Here is a 19,075-nt window from a genome sequence, read left to right as displayed (position 1 = left end):
TGATCTCATGGTCTTTGAACACTATGAAACGTAAATCTCATGAACTCATGGGCTTTGAAACAGCAAAGTAATGGTCTGGCGTACGAAAAGTCTGAGGAATAAAGTCTGGCGGTAATGCAACACTCGGATGCCAACCGCCATAAAACAACAACAACAACAACAACAACAACAAAGCACTGGAAGTCAAGGCACTGGAAGAAGAACTTTTAGGACTACGACAAAGTCTAAGGAATAAAGTCTGGCGGTAATGCAACACTCGGATGTCAACCGCCATAAAACAACAACAACAACAACAACAAGTCTGAGGAATAAAGTCTGGCGGTAATGCAACACTCGGATGCCAACCGCCATAAAACAACAACAACAACAACAACAACAACAGCTAGGTTAAAGCCTAAGGAATAAAGTCTGGCGGTAATATAACTCTTGGATACCAACTGCCATAAAACAACAACAACAACAACAATGGAAGAAGAACTTTACAACTACGAAAAGTCTGAGGAATAAAGTCTGGCGGTAACGCAACAATTGGATGCCAACCGCCATACAGCAGCAGCAGCAGCAGCAGCAGCAGCAGCAGCAGCAGCAGCAGCAGCAGCAGCAGCAGCAGCAACAGCAACAGCAACAGCAACAGCAACAGCAGCAACCTGGCGGTAATGCAACACTCGGATGCCAACCGCCATAAAACATAATACTTCTTGAACCAATTCATAATGCATTAGTTATAAATTCAACTTTTTCAGTTTGACCCATGTTTACATATCATGAACAATTAAGAGTATAATATCTTTATAAGTAAGTTAAACCAATGTTTTACTTTTTACCAACAATCTTACTTTGGACAGATTGTACTGAAGATTTTGTTCTGATCTAATTCAAAGCCTGAGGTTTTTATGAGACCAACATTTCTCAAACACTAAATAAGATTTCCAAATGTCCTTCTGTAAACATTTTATATCTAATACATCAACAAAATGAAGCAGGAAATGTAAATCGGGCTCTAATCATTTTTTTAGATTTATTCTCCTAATAAAACATCACGTGATTAAACATGTGAATCTACAGAACAAACAGAGGAAGTTTCAAACCGTTGTTGTTGTTGGTGTTTGATGGCGGTTGTTGGTGTTTGATGGCGGTTGGATGCCAATCGCCATAAAACAACAACAACTTCACAATAACAACAGCAACAACAACAGCCTAAGGAATAAAGTCTCCGGTCTGGAGAGACGGGAGATGGCGGAGGAGAGTGGATCGGTGGTCGAAGACGTTCTGGACGGCGTGGAGGAGCAGCCTTTTCTGGCTGCACGTGCCCGGAAACGTAAAAAGTCCCTTAGCTCGTCCGAGGGTTCTGGGAATGAGCAGCAGGATGAGGCTGAAGCTATTGATATCCGGGGTGAGAGCAGAGACTGTAAGGTGATCATAAAGCTTGCACAGGATAGTGCATCCTTTAAGGAGTGGAATTCAGTGACATTGTCAAAGAGCCTAACTGTAGCTGTGGGAGTGATCAAGAGTGCGAGTGTCCTTAGAGATGGCTCGCTGCTGGTCGTGTGCAAGGACGCGGCTCAGCAACGGAAGGCGATTGGAACTAAACGTCTGGGTGGAAAGGACATTCTTGTGTCTGATGCTGAAAGAAACACGGTCAGAGGAGTTATCGTAGGTGTCCCTACGGCGACGTCTGTGGATGAAGTTAAGGAGAATTTGACTGGAGCTACGGTGGTGGACGCTAGGCGGTTGAAGGTGACCCGGTCTGGGGTAAGATGTGACAGCTTGTCGGTAATGGTAACACTTGAAGGGAGGTGCCTGCCTAGTAAGGTGTTCATTGGGTTCATGTGCCATGACGTTAGGCCATATGTTCCACCGCCCCTGCGTTGCTTTAAGTGCCAGCGCTTTGGGCATATTGCAGCGGTCTGTAGAGGGAGGCAAAGATGTGGTAAATGTGCAGGAGATCACGAGTATGGGAAGTGTGACGTGGGAGCAAAACTGAAGTGCTGTAACTGTGGGGAAGAACATAGCTCTGCCTACGGGGGATGCAAGTTTAGCAAAAGAGCTGCTGAGGTGCATAAAATAAAGGTCTCTCAAGGTATATCCTATGCAGATGCAGTCAAGAAAATTTCAAGTAATGAGTTTAGAGTAAATACAGAGAGAGGAGCCAGCGCTGCTCCCAGCCAGGGCGAAATGAGAAAGGCCAGCGTGGCTCCCAAGAAGTGTGAAGGTTTCAAGAGTGGAGGTCCCAAGTGTGCAGGTTCCAGAATTAATGAGAATACCCTGGTTGTGGATAGAGAGGATTTTGTACTCTTTATGGTGGATGTTGTAAACTGTGCTGCTCAGACTCAAAGCAGAACTGAAAGGATCAGGATCATTGCTAAAGCTGCAGGGAGATTCCTTGGAACAAAGGAGCTTGATTGGGCAGATATAGAAAACAGGCTAAAGGCGCTAAATGGGAGTCGGAGTGATGGGGGTCTGCTTTTGGGGAGTCAGAGTGATCAGAGTGACGAGATGGGGGTGGGGGTGGTCTCCTGTCCTCGCCCAGTCTCGTAGACGCACGGCTACCAAGCAGCGACATCAGTGGAAATATTAAAGCCTATAGAATGAAGCCTAAAGAATAAAGCTGTACGGTGGAAGCACCGAACGTCAAAGAAGGAGAGGAAGATGAAGAAGAGTCTCCCTGGAATAAAGCCGGTTGGTCTCTGAAACAACAACAACTATTCTAGTCACAAAGACATATCATGACCTCATGGGCTTTGTAACACCAAAGCAATGGAAGGAGTTCTTTTACGGACTACGACAGTCTGAGGACTACGAAAAGTCTGAGAAATAAAGTCTGGCGGTAATGCAACAATTGGATGCCAACCGCCATAAAACAACAACAACAACAACAACAACAACAACAACAACAACCGCCATCAAACACCAACAACAACATCGGTTTGAAACTTCCTCTGTTTGTTCTGTAGATTCACATGTTTAATCACGTGATGTTTTATTAGGAGAATAAATCTAAAAAAATGATTAGAGCCCGATTTACATTTCCTGCTTCATTTTGTTGATGTATTAGATATAAAATGTTTACAGAAGGACATTTGGAAATCTTATTTAGTGTTTGAGAAATGTTGGTCTCATAAAAACCTCAGGCTTTGAATTAGATCAGAACAAAATCTTCAGTACAATCTGTCCAAAGTAAGATTGTTGGTAAAAAGTAAAACATTGGTTTAACTTACTTATAAAGATATTATACTCTTAATTGTTCATGATATGTAAACATGGGTCAAACTGAAAAAGTTGAATTTATAACTAATGCATTATGAATTGGTTCAAGAAGTATTATATTATTGACCTAAACATTCAAGGTTTACAAAGTTTAAGAACTGAGCCATTAAAAAAATAAATGAATGTACTTTTAATAGATTTTAATAATATTCAATAGCTTTAACCACAGTTTAAACAGAAATAATTTACACACAAATATCTTGAACTGGTCAAACTAAATCATTTACTTTATCACAGTCATTGCATCAAAGTAAAGTATTCACTCACGTCATTCTCACGCTTCTCAGTGCATTATAAACCACTTCAAGAAGAAATTATTCATTATTTGTCCATTTAAAACTATGTACTTTAATACAATCCGTTTGAACTTTTGTCTTGTTTCAGTGTCGTTTTAAGGGCAGAGATTAAAGTTATAATGCAACACACACACACACACACACACACACACACACTCACAAACACACACACTCTCAATCACACACACACACACACTCTCAAACACACACAGTCTCAATCACACACACACACACACACACACACACACACACACACACACACACACACACACACACACACACTCACACTCACACTCACACTCACACTCACACTCATACTCTCAAACACACACACACACACACACACTCACTCACACACACTCACTCACACTCACACACACACACTCTCAAACACACACACTCTCAATCACACACACTCACTCACACACACACACACACACACAGTCTCAATCACACACACACTCACTCACACTCTCACTCACTCACTCACTCACACTCTCACTCTCACACACACACACACACACACACACTCTCAAACACACTCTCACACACATGTATTTGGGGAACTGTGCCTCACACGGTCCAGTTCAAAGTGAAAAGGACGTGTTGTGATAATGCTCTGGCGTTTACAGCGGTGCAGATGTAGATATGCATTTACTGCTGCATAAACACTCATGTGGCTTTATTGCAGTGGGAGGGCGAGCGCTGTTGGGAGCGGCGGTTGTTTGCGCTGCTTTTTGTGATCTGTTCTTCAGAGCGACAGGACCAGAACCAAACCACATCCCAACAATCGTCTGCAGCTCGGGCTGACCGATGAACCTGCACCGAGCGAGACAATCGGCGACGATGAGCGAGTGAAGATCCAGGTGAATGGAAATAAATGGTTCTCAGATCAGAGCGGCAACTGAGGATTGTTTTATTAGTCGACCGGGCAAAAGTTAATTTCTATTGAACACTGACAAGTTTCCAGCACGTCATCGACAAAATAACGGTGGAAATGTGGCGACTGGAGACGTTTAGAGTGAAAATATTTACGAATTAAGTGTGAAAATCAGAGAGAATCAAAGTGTTTTTTATTTTTTTATTTCTTATTTTTATTTGTTTGATTGCGTAATGTCTTTGTCACAAAAAGGTCTTTGCGATTGTGTTTCAAAGATGGACCAAAAGAAACGGTGGTGACGAATGACAATGAGCCTTGAAATGTTAAGCTTTTGGAGTTTATGTTTCAGCCGTAAATAACCAAACATCTTAAAAACGAATCGGATGAAACGTTGTAACCCTCACCTGGTTTGAGTGTGATTTGAAAGAGTTTAGATCGAGTAAAGTTGAGCCCTGCAAAATCTGGACGTATGAGTCATTCTCCACCTTCTAATGTCATGAAATGTCTCTGGAGAGCTTTGTGAGGAATACACTTCATCATAGAACCCATCAACACAAAGGATTATGCCACGCCCAAAGCCTTTCTTTATTTAACGTCGCGCTAAAATGAGTGTAAATATGTGGTTTTCCAGTTTCACTCTGACCCGCGTGCACCTGCCATTGGTTGTAACAGCGGGACAAGGAAAGGGTTTCCTTTACTGCAGTTTTCAAAATAGATTAGATTCTGGGTCGTAAGTGAGTCCAAGTGGTAAATCTAATCTCCTCGGCTGTAAAATGTGTTGCATTTAAACATGAGAAACGGCTTCTTTTTCAAGTCTGTGAACTTGAAAATATCTGTAGTTGTTGTTGTAGTAGTAGTAGAAGTAGTAGATGTAGTAGTTAATGTTGTGATATTTGTAGTAATAGTAGGTGTTGTAGTAGTTGCTGTTTGTAGTAGTAGTAAAAGTTGTTGGACTCAGACTTGAACTTTAACAGTCACATCAAATCAATAACATCAGCAGCTTTTTACCATCTAAAAAACATTGGCAAAATCAAAAATATATTGTCTAAATCAGATTTAGAGAGACTTATCCATGCGTTTGTCTCCAGTAGATTCGACTACTGTAACGGCTGCTCACTGGTCTCTCCAAACGAGCTGTAAAACAGCTGCAGTTCATCCAGAACGCTGCTGCTCGGGTCCTGACCAGAACCAGGAAGTACCATCACATTAGTCCTGACTAGAACCAGGCAGTACCATCACATTAGTCCTGACTAGAACCAGGCAGTACCATCACATTAGTCCTGACTAGAACCAGGAAGTACCATCACATTAGTCCTGACTAGAACCAGGCAGTACCATCACATTAGTCCTGACTAGAACCAGGAAGTATGATCACATTAGTCCTGACCAGAACCAGGAAGTATGATCACATTAGTCCTGTTCTCAGGTCTCTGCACTGGCTCCTGTGGCTCAGAGAAGAGACTTTAAAGCAGCTCTGCTTGTGTACAAGTCTCTCCATGGCCTAGCACCAAAGTACATCTTGGTTATGTTAGTGCCATATGAACCATCTCGGACTCTGAGGACCTCAGGGACCGGCCTCCTGCTGGTGCCCAGAGTCAGGACTAAACATGGACCAGCCTCCTGCTGGTGCCCAGAGTCAGGACTAAACATGGACCGGCCTCCTGCTGGTGCCAGAGTCAGGACTAAACATGGACCGGCCTCCTGCTGGTGCCAGAGTCAGGACTAAACATAGACCGGCCTCCTGCTGGTGCCAGAGTCAGGACTAAACATGGACCGGCCTCCTGCTGGTGCCAGAGTCAGGACTAAACATGGACCGGCCTCCTGCTGGTGCCAGAGTCAGGACTAAACATGGACCGGCCTCCTGCTGGTGCCAGAGTCAGGACTAAACATGGACCGGCCTCCTGCTGGTGCCCAGAGTCAGGACTAAACATGGACCGGCCTCCTGCTGGTGCCAGAGTCAGGACTAAACATGGACCGGCCTCTTGCTGGTGCCAGAGTCAGGACTAAACATGGACAAGCCTCCTGCTGGTGCCAGAGTCAGGACTAAACATGGACTGGCCTCCTGCTGGTTCCAGAGTCAGGACTAAACATGGACCGGCCTCCTGCAGGTGCCAGAGTCAGGACTAAACATGGACCGGCCTCCTGCTGGTGCCAGAGTCAGGACTAAACATGGACCGACCTCCTGCTGGTGCCAGAGTCAGGACTAAACATGGACCGGCCTCCTGCTGGTGCCAGAGTCAGGACTAAACATGGACCGGCCTCCTGCTGGTGCCAGAGTCAGGACTAAACATGGACCGGCCTCCTGCTGGTGCCAGAGTCAGGACTAAACATGGACCGGTCTCGTAGAAGTAATTGCTTTTGTTGTTGTTGTTGTTGTTGTTATAGTATTAATAGCTGTTAGTACTTGTTGTAATAGTGGTTGTTATTGTAGTTTTTGTAGCAGTATTAGATATTATAAATGTAGTAGTTGTTATAATTGGCTCGAGCCTTCCAGAATGGAATGGATTGAGACATTGTTCTTGCCATGGTTTCTTCTTCTTCTTCTTCTTCTTCTTCTTCTTCTTCTTCTTCTTCTTCTTCTTCTTCTTCTTCTTCTTCTTCTTCTTCTTCTTCTTCTTCTTCTTCTTCTTCTTCTTCTTCTTCTTCTTCTTCTTCTTCTTCTTCTTCTTCTTCTTCTTCTTCTTCTTCTTCTTCTTCTTCTTCTTCTTCTTCTTCTTCTTCTTCTTCTTCTTCTTCTTCTTCTTCTTCTTCTTCTTCTTCTTCTTCTTCTTCTTCTTCTTCTTCTTCTTCTTCTTCTTCTTCTTCTTCTTCTTCTTCTTCTTCTTCTTCTTCTTCTTCTTCTTCTTCTTCTTCTTCTTCTTCTTCTTCTTCTTCTTCTTCTTCTTCTTCTTCTTCTTCTTCTTCTTCTTCTTCTTCTTCTTCTTCTTCTTCTTCTTCTTTCTTCTTCTTCTTCTTCTTCTTCTTCTTCTTCTTCTTCTTCTTCTTCTTCTTCTTCTTCTTCTTCTTCTTCTTCTTCTTCTTCTTCTTCTTCTTCTTCTTCTTCTTCTTCTTCTTCTTCTTCTTCTTCTTCTTTCTTCTTCTTCTTCTTCTTCTTCTTCTTCTTCTTCTTCTTCTTCTTCTTCTTCTTCTTCTTCTTCTTCTTCTTCTTCTTCTTCTTCTTCTTCTTCTTCTTCTTCTTCTTCTTCTTCTTCTTCTTCTTCTTCTTCTTCTAGTTTTGCATGGTAAAATTTGCCACAACTTGGGCATTTTTGACCCCCTGAACATTGATGAATGTCACACATGGGGTCATAGGTCACACATGGGACATAGACGTTGTCGGCTCGGCCTGAACTCCAATAAAATGGAGGTTGCGAGAACGCCCGTCGCAACAGTGCCGACTACAGCAAAAAAGAAAAAACATGAAACGCTTAATCTTTGGCACATGAAACTTGGGAAAGTGATAGTTAGGCCCGAGCCCCAGCAGGGCGGAGGGCCTATTGCTCCCGCAAACGCTGCCGAAGGCAGCGTTGCAACTGTCTGACCAAACATGCGGGCGCAGCCCGCATGTTTGGTGCCCCGTCGCCCCTGGCAAGTACAGTGAACTAGCCCATGCCGAAGGCATGGATCATGCATACTTACTCCTGCTATGACAGAAATAGTCAACAATTTGTGAATGGGCGTAGCCCATTCACAAATTGTTGACAACAGCAGCGCGAAGCGCTGCATTCCTCCAAAAACCCTCCTGGCATCGTCCCGTACGCGAGAATCCATGCCGCAGGCATGGGCCATGCTTGTTTCTGCTCAAATCAATGGAAGTCTATGGGGAGTGGGCGGGGCATCCCGACGAAATAGGGAGTGACGAGCGCGTAAGCGCTCGTAATGATGATTCCACCCCATGGCGGCATGGGGAAGGCTTAGAGCTTTCAAACGATGTATAATTTGTTGTTATAGAAAAAACGGCTATATTGTTTTTGCTAAAAATATTATTATTTTTTTTATTGTTCTTCTTCAGCGCTTTGAACTCTAATTTGACCCCCTGAACATGCTCAAAAACTCACCAAACTTTGCCCAAAATTCTGAATCGGCGAAAAATTTTGTTTTTTCTGGGCCATTTTTTTTTTCGGTAAAAAATGGCGCGACAGCGCCACCGACAAAAGTCAAAATACATTCCCAGACTTACCCTATGGCCGCCATCTTCCTTTGAAAATGAAAACACGCTGTGTTAGCCATTTTGTTCAAGTCAAACTTAGACGAACTCCTCCTAGGGCGTTTTGCCCACCGACTTCAAAATCGGCGGACGTCCTCTGGACAAGTGGGGCATCTAAAGTTATCCAATTTTTTGAGATACCTTTTACGGTCTGTGTGCGGCGCAGCCGCAAAGTTGGACAACTTATTTTGGAATATTGCAGATCTAAAAATTGCTCCCATTTGATCAAAACGAGTCCGATTAGGACCAAATTGTTAAACTTTCTAGTTTGGACCAGTTTATGATGACAAAATTGAAATGGGCGCGATAGCGCCCCCTACAGAGTGACCTTTAAATTAACATTGAAGGTCAAAAATTAGTTTTACCAAAATGTTCTAAACTTTACCCAAAATTCTATTTTGGCGTCCCGATCAAAAAAGCCAATCAGACAAATGCCTTATTTTTTACGGCGTAGTCGTAGCGATGACAGAAACCTCCCATGTTATCCCTATGGGAAAACCGCAACATCGCTCAAATCACCACATTTTTACGCTTCACACTTTAACAAACTCCTCCTAGGGCGATTGTCCGATCAAACTCATATTTGGGGAAAATCATCAATCATCTACACAAGCGGGGCATCAAAAGTTATCCATATTTTGATTCTAAGTGCTACGGTCTCTGTGTGGCGGACCCGCAAATATATGTCAGAAATGGGAAAACAGCGAAATCTCTAAAATGACCACATTTTTACGCTTCACACTTTAACGAACTCCTCCCAGGGCGATTGCCCGATCAAGCTCATATTTGGGGAAAATCATCTACACAAACGGGGCATCAAAAGTTATCCATATTTTGATTTTAAGTGGTACGGTCTCTGTGCCGTGGAGCTGCAAATATACTGTCACAAATGGGAAAAACGCCAAATCCTTGAAATGTTCACATTTACGCTTCACACTTTAACAAACTCCTCCTAGTGCGTTTGGCCCACCGATCTCAAAATCGGTGTACCTCCTCTAGACAAGTGGGGCATCAAAAGTTATTCAAATTTTATGGATAACATTTACGGTCTCTGTGCAGCTGAGCCGCAAACTTTTCGCAGAATTTGGACTATTTGGCCTTCAGAGTGGCCTATAAACAAGAGTTTTTCCAAATGACATGACATTTTGCACACAATTCTCATTTGCCATTCCCAAAATAAAAGTATGGGAGCCAAAGTCATATTTGGTAAAGCGTAGCCGTAGCGATGACAGAAACATCCCATGTTATCCCTATGGGGAAACTGCAAAATCTCTAAAATGACCACATTTTTACACTTCACACTTTAACAAACTCCTCCTAGGGCGATTATCCGATCAAGTTCATATTTGGGGAGAATCATCTACACAAGCGGGGCATCAAAAGTTATCCATATTTTTATTCCAAGTGTCACGGTCTCTGTGCGCTGGAGCTGCACATTTGACCGATATTTGTCTTCATTTGCACTGGTTAAGCACAGCATTGTACATGTCCAATGTGTCACTGTCTTAGTTCTTAGACAATTGCGTTAGCGCCAACTCTGTAAAATGCAGAGAGCAGAGTCGGAAGGCCGGCGGCCCGCGAGGGCCGTTGGATGCCGCTTGCGGCTTTAATTTTTCTTGTTCTTCTTCAGCGCTTTGATCTCTAATTTGACCCCCTGAACATGCTCAAAAACTCACCAAACTTTGCCCAAAATTCAGAATCGGCGAAAAATTTTGTTTTTTCTGGGCCATTTTTTTTTGCGTTAAAAAATGGCGCGACAGCGCCACCGACAAAAGTCAAAATACATTGCGCCTATGGAAGACGCCCCGAGGTCAACTTTGGCGTAGAGCTACGAAATTCGGGACACGCATTCCTCTTGTGAGGACAAAAAAAAAATATTATTGTGGCCACGCCCCCAGACTTACCCTATGGCCACCATCTTCCTTTGAAAATGAAAACACGCTGTGTTAGCCATTTTGTTCACGTCAAACTTTGACGAACTCCTCCTAGGGCGTTTTGCCCACCGACTTCAAAATCGGCGTACGTCCTCTGGACAAGTGGGGCATCTAAAGTTATTCAATTTTTTGAGATACCTTTTACGGTCTGTGTGCGGCGCAGCCGCAAAGTTGGACAACTTATTTTGGAATATTGCAGGGCTAAAAATTGCTCCCATTTGATCAAAACCAGTCCGATTAGGACCAAATTTGAATCATTTGTTAAACTTTCTAGTTTGGACCAGTTTAGGCTGACAAAATTGAAATGGCAGTGATAGCGCCCCCTACAGAGTGACCTTTAAATTAACATTGAAGGTCAAAAATTAGTTTTACCAAATTTGTCTAAACTTTACCCAAAATTCTATTTTGCCGTCCCGATCACAAAAGCCAATCACAAAAATGCCTAAATTTTTACGCCGTAGTCGTAGCGATGACAGAAACCTCCCATGTTATCCCTATGGGAAAACCACAAAATCTCTCAAATTACCACATTTTTATGTTTTACACTTTAACGAACTCCTCCTAGTGCGTTTTGCCCACCAACCTCAAAATCGGTGTACGTCCTCTAGACAAGTGGTGTATCTAAAGTTATCCAAATTTTAAGGATAACTTTTACGGTCTTTGTGCGACGGAGCCGCAAACGTTTCCCAGAATTCTGACTATTTGGCCTTCAGAGTGGCCTATAAACAATAGAGTTTTTCCAAATGACATGATATTTTGAACAAAATTCTAATTTGCCATCCTGATCATAAAAGTATGAGAGCCAAAGTCATATTTTGTACGGCGTAACCGTAGCGTTGACAGAAACATCCCATGTTATCCTTATGGGAAAATCGTAGAATCGCTCAAATCACCACATTTTTACGCTTCACACTTTAACGAACTCCTCCTAGGGCGATTGTCCGATCAAGTTCATATTTGGAGAATATCATCTACACAAGCGGGGCATCAAAACTTATCCATATTTTGATTCTAAGTGCTACGGTCTCTGTGTGGCGGATCCGCAAATATATGTCAGAAATGGGAAAACAGCGAAATCTCTAAAATCACCACATTTTTACGCTTCACACTTTAACGAACTCCTCCTAGGCCGATTGCCCGATCAAGCTCATATTTGGGGAAAATCATCTACACACACGGGGCATCAAAAGTTATCCATATTTTGATTTTAAGTGGTACGGTCTCTGTGCCGTGGAGCTGCAAATATACTGTCACAAATGGGAAAAAACGCCAAATCCTTGAAATGTTCACATTTACGCTTCACACTTTAACAAACTCCTCCGTGGGCAATAGCTCGATCAAGCTTTACTTTGGGAAAAATCATCTACACAAGCGGGGCATCAAAAGTTATCCATATTTATATTCCAAGTGCTACGGTCTCTGTGCGGCGGCGCAGCAAATTTGACTGACACTTGTGTTCATTTGCACTGGATTGGCCATGTCCAATGTGTCGCCGTCTGTCAAGTTCTTTTTTTATTCAACACACAATAAGGGCGCCATCTTTATCAAGTCAAAAGCGCAGAGTCGGAAGGCCGGCGGCCCGCGAGGGCCGTTGGATGCCGCTTGCGGCTTTAATTACCTTTGACCTCTGACCTTTGATGAGTAAAACACACCTGGCAGCATCGCTCTATGATAAACAGGAAGTCAGCCATGTTGAATCAAAGTGCTTGACTTTTCTTTTTCAAAATCGTCCTAGGTTTATTGTCTAATCGAGCTCAAAACAACACTTTTTGCATCTAAAGACATTGAAAATGAATAAATATTGAAAAGAATGTTGATATTCTTTACGGTCTCTGCGTAACACGCCCTCAAAAAAGGCTTAATTTTCTGTTTTTTCAAGGACTAGTCACGCCTATTGGAAATGATCTACGGAGCTAATATTTCACTCACTAATGTGTTTTTATGATCTGAGTGGAAATAAATACCATGTAACAAATTTACTCTATAGCGCCCCCTACCCTTTGTGTGATAAACTCAACATTGTCTGATTTGAAACTCATGGATTATATTCGCCTCTTGTAGTTGTATGAGTTGTAGTTGTAGTAGTAGTGTCCCCTACAGGTCGCTGAACATTACTGTGTGGGAAGCTTGGTTCTTCTTCTCCTGCAGCTGCTCAGTCTGTGGCCGTGTTCAGAGGTTCATGCTCCGCTCTCTAACATGACCTTTTAGAACCAGAGCGGACAGCAGCTTCTTTTAGAGCTCTGCACGCTGAGTAAACCTGTGTGTGGATGTTTGCCCTAACTGAGCATGTGCAGAGGAGAAGCTCTAACTGAGCATGTGCAGAGGAGAAGCTCTTAACTGAGCATGTGCAGAGGAGAAGCTCTAACTGAGCATGTGCAGAGGAGAAGCTCTAACTGAGCATGTGCAGAGGAGCATGTGCAGAGGAGAAGCTCTAACTGAGCATGTGCAGAGGAGAAGCTCTAACTGAGCATGTGCAGAGGAGCATGTGCAGAGGAGAAGCTCTAACTGAGCATGTGCAGAGGAGAAGCTCTAACTGAGCATGTGCAGAGGAGAAGCTCTAACTGAGCATGTGCAGACGAGAAGCTCTAACTGAGCATGTGCAGAGGAGAAGCTCTAACTGAGCATGTGCAGAGGAGAAGCTCTAACTGAGCATGTGCAGAGGAGAAGCGCTAACTGAGCATGTGCAGAGGAGAAGCTCTAACTGAGCATGTTCAGAGGAGAAGCTCTGAGCATGTGCAGAGGAGAAGCTCTAACTGAGCATGTTCAGAGGAGAAGCTCTAACTGAGCATGTGCAGAGGAGAAGCTCTAACTGAGCATGTGCAGAGGAGAAGCTCTAACTGAGCATGTACAGAGGAGAAGCTCTAACTGAGCATGTGCAGAGGAGAAGCTCTAACTGAGCATGTTCAGAGGAGAAGCTCTAACTGAGCATGTTCAGAGGAGAAGCTCTAACTGAGCATGTACAGAGGAGAAGCTCTAACTGAGCATGTGCAGAGGAGAAGCTCTAACTGAGCATGTTCAGAGGAGAAGCTCTAACTGAGCATGTGCAGAGGAGAAGCTCTAACTGAGCATGTTCAGAGGAGAAGCTCTAACTGAGCATGTGCAGAGGAGAAGCTCTAACTGAGCATGTGCAGAGGAGAAGCTCTAACTGAGCATGTACAGAGGAGAAGCTCTAACTGAGCATGTGCAGAGGAGAAGCTCTAACTGAGCATGTTCAGAGGAGAAGCTCTAACTGAGCATGTGCAGAGGAGAAGCTCTAACTGAGCATGTGCAGAGGAGAAGCTCTAACTGAGCATGTACAGAGGAGAAGCTCTAACTGAGCATGTGCAGAGGAGAAGCTCTAACTGAGCATGTGCAGAGGAGAAGCTCTAACTGAGCATGTACAGAGGAGAAGCTCTAACTGAGCATGTTCAGAGGAGAAGCTCTAACTGAGCATGTACAGAGGAGAAGCTCTAACTGAGCATGTGCAGAGGAGAAGCTCTAACTGAGCATGTGCAGAGGAGAAGCTCTAACTGAGCATGTGCAGAGGAGAAGCTCTAACTGAGCATGTGCAGAGGAGAAGCTCTAACTGAGCATGTTCAGAGGAGAAGCTCTAACTGAGCATGTGCAGAGGAGAAGCTCTAACTGAGCATGTACAGAGGAGAAGCTCTAACTGAGCATGTGCAGAGGAGAAGCTCTAACTGAGCATGTTCAGAGGAGAAGCTCTAACTGAGCATGTGCAGAGGAGAAGCTCTAACTGAGCATGTGCAGAGGAGAAGCGAAGCAACAGCAGCGCCACGTTTCAAGAAACAGACTTAAAACTATCTTTTAGAGACAAGTCTTTGTAGCTTAGGTTCTGTTCACATTTCTAATGATTAGATGTTAGTTAGAAACACAGTCATTTAACAACATGTTATTACTATATACATCTCTAATCATACTGTATTTATAATATCAATAACTACTAGAAGCATACAAATAAAACACAAACAGGGGAGGATGTAGTAGAGCTGATTAATATAGTTTTATTTGCAGTATTCATCCTTTAAGACAAAAGTATAACTATTTTGCTGATTCTGGTTGTGCACAGTACAATTGTTGACTCAGCAACAATTATTCACACAAAAACAAAACTTTTGTGTAAAAAATGAAAATCCTACTAAAACTGCATTAAAACATAACCAGTAACTTTACTTTTCTTGCACATTTTCTACTTTTACTTCAGTAAAAGTTAGACAGCAGAGTTTGTATTTGTCATGGAGTATATTTTAGCCATAATCAGGCCGTGTCCCGACAATTACTATATCAAGTTATCTTCAACAAACAGTTATCTTAGTTATCTTCGGTGGAATAATATAGTTTAGAACCCAATATTTATCGTGTTCTTTGCGCGACGGAAACGGTTTGTTATGAGTCATTTTGAACTAACTTTTGACTTATCACAGGTACTAACTTGCCACCAAAGTGTTTCATTTTTCCGTTTATTTGTCACAGCTTGTGTTTTTTAACAATACTATCCATTTAAATAAGGGTTTGAAGTTTATTGTAGCGTCTTTGAGTGCACATTTCTCTTGTTTCGGTCGGAACAATGTCCTTCTGTGTCCGAACAACGGCTGCAGCGCTCGACATGTGACTGTTAATTGGAAAACCGTGATTCCTCCGAGTCTGTCTGTGCAAACCTGAACTCCGTGACATTGAAAGCGGCGTGCAGAGTTCTCAAAAGTCACATTCTTAGTCCTTATACGCTGTAAAAATGTTCCCTAATGTGGCTTTATACCCAGGTTTTGACGTAAGTGTCGCCTCTTCTTTATCAACAGCTTTCCATTGCATTTCAATTTGCCCTTTTTTTTGTTTTCTTCCCCAGCGCAGATCCAGAGAGGAGCAGAGATGATGTTCCCTTCCAAGAAAATCAAGATAGTCGGCGTGCTCATGCTTTTCAAGATAATCGGGTGCATTTTTCTGCTAAAGTCTTGGACGGCGCAGAAGCAGAATCAGAATCCAGCGTCACAACAAATCGCCGCTCCAGCCGCTCCAGCCGCTCCAGCCGTGCAGTTTTGGCAGAAAGTCTCTGTGAGCGAATCCTTTTGGAACCGGGAGCAACAGCGACTCGATCTGACCCACAATCCCAATTACGTCCTTTACCTCGCGTCGTCGTCGGAGCTCCCTGATTGGCTGAACGCCGCCGCGCCGGAATCCGACCCGTGCCAACCGGATTGGAGGGTTCGCCGGCAAATTGCGGACTACAACTTGCTCTCGGAACTGTTTCAGGACTTTCTGCTGTTCCATCACTGCAGGTCCTTCCCTCTGCTCATAAACCAGGAGAGGGTTTGCGACGACGCGCCGTTCGTCCTGCTGGTCGTGAAGACGCTGGAGGCGCATTTCGAACGGAGGCAGGCGATACGAGAGACGTGGGGACGAGCCGGGGTCGTGGCCAATCGGACGGTGGCCACGGTGTTTCTGTTGGGGAAGGCCACGCCCGCGGACAATCACCCGAACTTGACCTATCTGCTGAGACACGAGGCGGAGGTGTTTGGAGACATACTGCAATGGGATTTCAGGTTAGTGGTTTTGTTTTACATTAGCGTTAGCGGCGTTGTTAGGACTGTTACGTTACGTTATGGAGCTGCACCCGAGTCATCACCGCGGCGAAGAACCTGAACAGCAAACTCTTTATAATGCGGTAATAAACTCTAGTTATTTGTTTAAACGCACTTTTATTTAACTAATAATTTTTTACAAGCATTTATCACATGGTTATAGAAAACTGTTTAATAAGCCACTAATTAATTAACATTTTGTACATGGTTTATTAAGACACATGTTTTAATAAATGGCTTATTAACATTTACAGACTTATTTACGTAAAATATACTTAAAAACTTACTTTTTGAGTAAAAAGTTAAAGTAATTAATCATATTTTGTGTCACAGCATTAAATGTGGTGATTTTAATAAAGGGCGTGTCTGCAGAGCCGCGGCGCGCGGCCGAAACTGCCTTGTTATTTTTGTGCCGGCCGCGCGCCGCGGCTCCTGAAACTGCGCCGCTATTTGACTGCGTTTTAGCGCCATTTTAGACCGCGCCGTGTTAAGGTTAGGGTTAAGGTTAGGGTTAGGGTTACGGTCAGGGTTAGCCATGACGCTATAAGAGAAGTCCCGCGGTTCCTGAAACTGCAGCTCTGCAGCCACGGCCTTTAATAAATAATGTGTTGAAGCAGAATTTTGGTCAACAAGAGTAATTTCAATCAATTTCCCATTTTTTCTAGTATAGTTTATGTATATATTTTATTTGCTCAAATCTGGGGCTTGAACTTTAGGCAGAACCCTGCAGCTGCTCAGTCTGTGGCCGTGTTCAGAGGTTCATGCTCCGCTCTCTAACATGAGCTTTTAGAACCAGAGCGAACAGCAGCTTCTTTTAGAGCTCTGCACATGCTCTGAGGACCACACAGCCTCAAACACATGGATCTGAGCTCAAACCTGCTGAATAAACCTGTGTGCGAGTCTAACTAACTAACTGAGCATGTGCCGAGGAGAAGTGAACCTAACTGAGCATGTGCCGAGGAGAAGTGAACCTAACTGAGCATGTGCCGAGGAGAAGTGAACCTAACTGAGCATGTGCCGAGGAGAAGTGAACCTAACTGAGCATGTGCAGAGGAGAAGTGAAGACCTAACTGAGCATGTGCAGAGGAGAAGTGAAGACCTAACTGAGCATGTGCAGAGGAGAAGTGAAGACCTAACTGAGCATGTGCAGAGGAGAAGTGAAGACCTAACTGAGCATGTGCAGAGGAGAAGTGAAGACCTAACTGAGCATGTGCAGAGGAGAAGTGAAGCTCTAACTGAGCATGTGCAGAGGAGAAGTGAAGCTCTAACTGAGCATGTGCAGAGGAGAAGTGAAGACCTAACTGAGCATGTGCAGAGGAGAAGTGAAGACCTAACTGAGCATGTGCAGAGGAGAAGTGAAGCTCTAACTGAGCATGTGCAGAGGAGAAGAAGCAACAGCAGCAACTTAAAAACTATCTTTTAGGGACAAGTCTGTGTTTCTAAGGCCACAGTTATGTTATTACTTGGTTTACGGATCCGCCGCACTTAGACTATTGATTTCTATAATATAAATAAAATAAATTATCATTTTGTTTTTATAAAGTACCGCCGACAAGGCAAAATCGCATTAAATTAAATGTACAAAGCGGTATTAAGTCAAAAGATAAGAGCATGTGAAGCAATTTTTTGTCAAAATCCTGCATGAGTCAGGGACAAAGCGGCTCCGTCCCTGCGCGCGGCCCGGGAGAGCATGAGAAGACGTGCGCGCCCGTTTCCTTGTCTGCTAGGCGCAGTGCTAACTCCTTTATATTGCAAATAAACATTTTAAACCCATTTACCACATTTACCCCAGCGCGTTTTTCCGTGACTTAAGGCTGTACACTTAGAAGCGTCAATTCTACTTATGCAAAACATGCTAAATCTACAGTTACACTCACCTGCGCGCGGCGTCTCTCTCCCCCCTCCTCCCGTGGTGCGTTTTGGGTAAACAAGGAAGAAAAAATCTTTTGAAATTGAAATAATCTTTATTTCGCCCGCCTGTTCAATATATTTCATTTAAAAATCCGTAAACCAACTATTAAAATAACTGCGGCCTAATGATTAGACGTTAGTTAGGAATACAGACAATATTTTGAAAACATAGTGCGCTAATTTGTGTAATGATGATGCGTCTCGACCCCGACTTTAGAAACCAACGTACTAAGGAACCTTATTTCAAAGCATTATTGCAATAATTGATGTGTTGCATTCGTGGATTAACTGCGTTCAGCCTCGTCTCACTCATTTCCCCTTCATTCCAGAGACACGTTCTTTAACCTGACCCTGAAGGACGTGATGTTTCTGGACTGGTTCCGCTCCTTTTGTCCCGACGCTCAGTTCGTCCTCAAGGGAGACGACGACGTTTTCGTGAACACTCCAGGAATTATCGACTTCCTGGCGAACCTCCCTCCGCACAAGACCGCCGATTTATTCACCGGCGACGTCATCACCAACGCAGGACCGCACCGCGACAGAAAACTCAAGTATTACGTGCCGGAGAGCTACTTCGTGGGATCGTACCCGAGCTACGCGGGGGGAGGAGGCTTCCTGTATTCCGGGCAGTTGGCGCTGAGGTTGCACGAAGTCTCGAAAAGAGTCGCCTTTTTTCCCATCGACGACGTCTACACCGGGATGTGTCTGGAGAAGCTGGGGCTGGTGCCGGAAAAGCACGACGGATTCAGGACGTTCGACATCATGGCAAAACACAAAGACAATCCCTGTATCCATAGAACTTTGATGGTTGTGCACAGTCGGACGCCAGAGGAGATTAAACACATTTGGAGATGGATAGAGCAACCGGAATTAGGCTGTCAGTAGTTTGAATATGCGTTGTGTTTTCTGTGTTTTGGCAGCACAATCATCTGTTTTAATGAAGTTTTCTGCGTTGCACTTTACACGCTTCTCAGTTTTTCCTGCCACAGCTGCCCTGGGACGGACTGGCGTAAACGTGACTGCCAATC

General features: G+C 43.8%; 1 protein-coding gene across 1 annotated transcript in view; it reads left to right on the top strand.

Annotated features, from left to right (window-relative positions):
- Window positions 1-15,426: 15,426 nt before the first annotated feature.
- The window catches only part of b3gnt2a (UDP-GlcNAc:betaGal beta-1,3-N-acetylglucosaminyltransferase 2a), a 3,670-nt gene continuing 21 nt past the window's right edge, over window positions 15,427-19,075 (top strand). The window contains exons 1-2 of the mRNA XM_072462995.1: window positions 15,427-16,097; window positions 18,377-19,075. The exon at window positions 18,377-19,075 is cut by the window's right edge and continues 21 nt beyond it. Of these exons, the coding sequence (XP_072319096.1) occupies window positions 15,427-16,097; window positions 18,377-18,932 (1,227 nt within the window). The 3' untranslated portion in view covers window positions 18,933-19,075. The remainder of the gene's footprint in view (window positions 16,098-18,376) is intronic.

This window comes from Eucyclogobius newberryi, unplaced genomic scaffold (assembly GCF_026437365.1).
Source record: "Eucyclogobius newberryi isolate DKJ021-1_F unplaced genomic scaffold, fEucNew1.0.hap1 SCAF_4, whole genome shotgun sequence".
NCBI lineage: Eukaryota > Metazoa > Chordata > Actinopteri > Gobiiformes > Gobiidae > Eucyclogobius > Eucyclogobius newberryi.
Note: the sequence above shows the minus strand (reverse complement) of the source record. Positions and strands in the feature narration are given on the sequence as shown.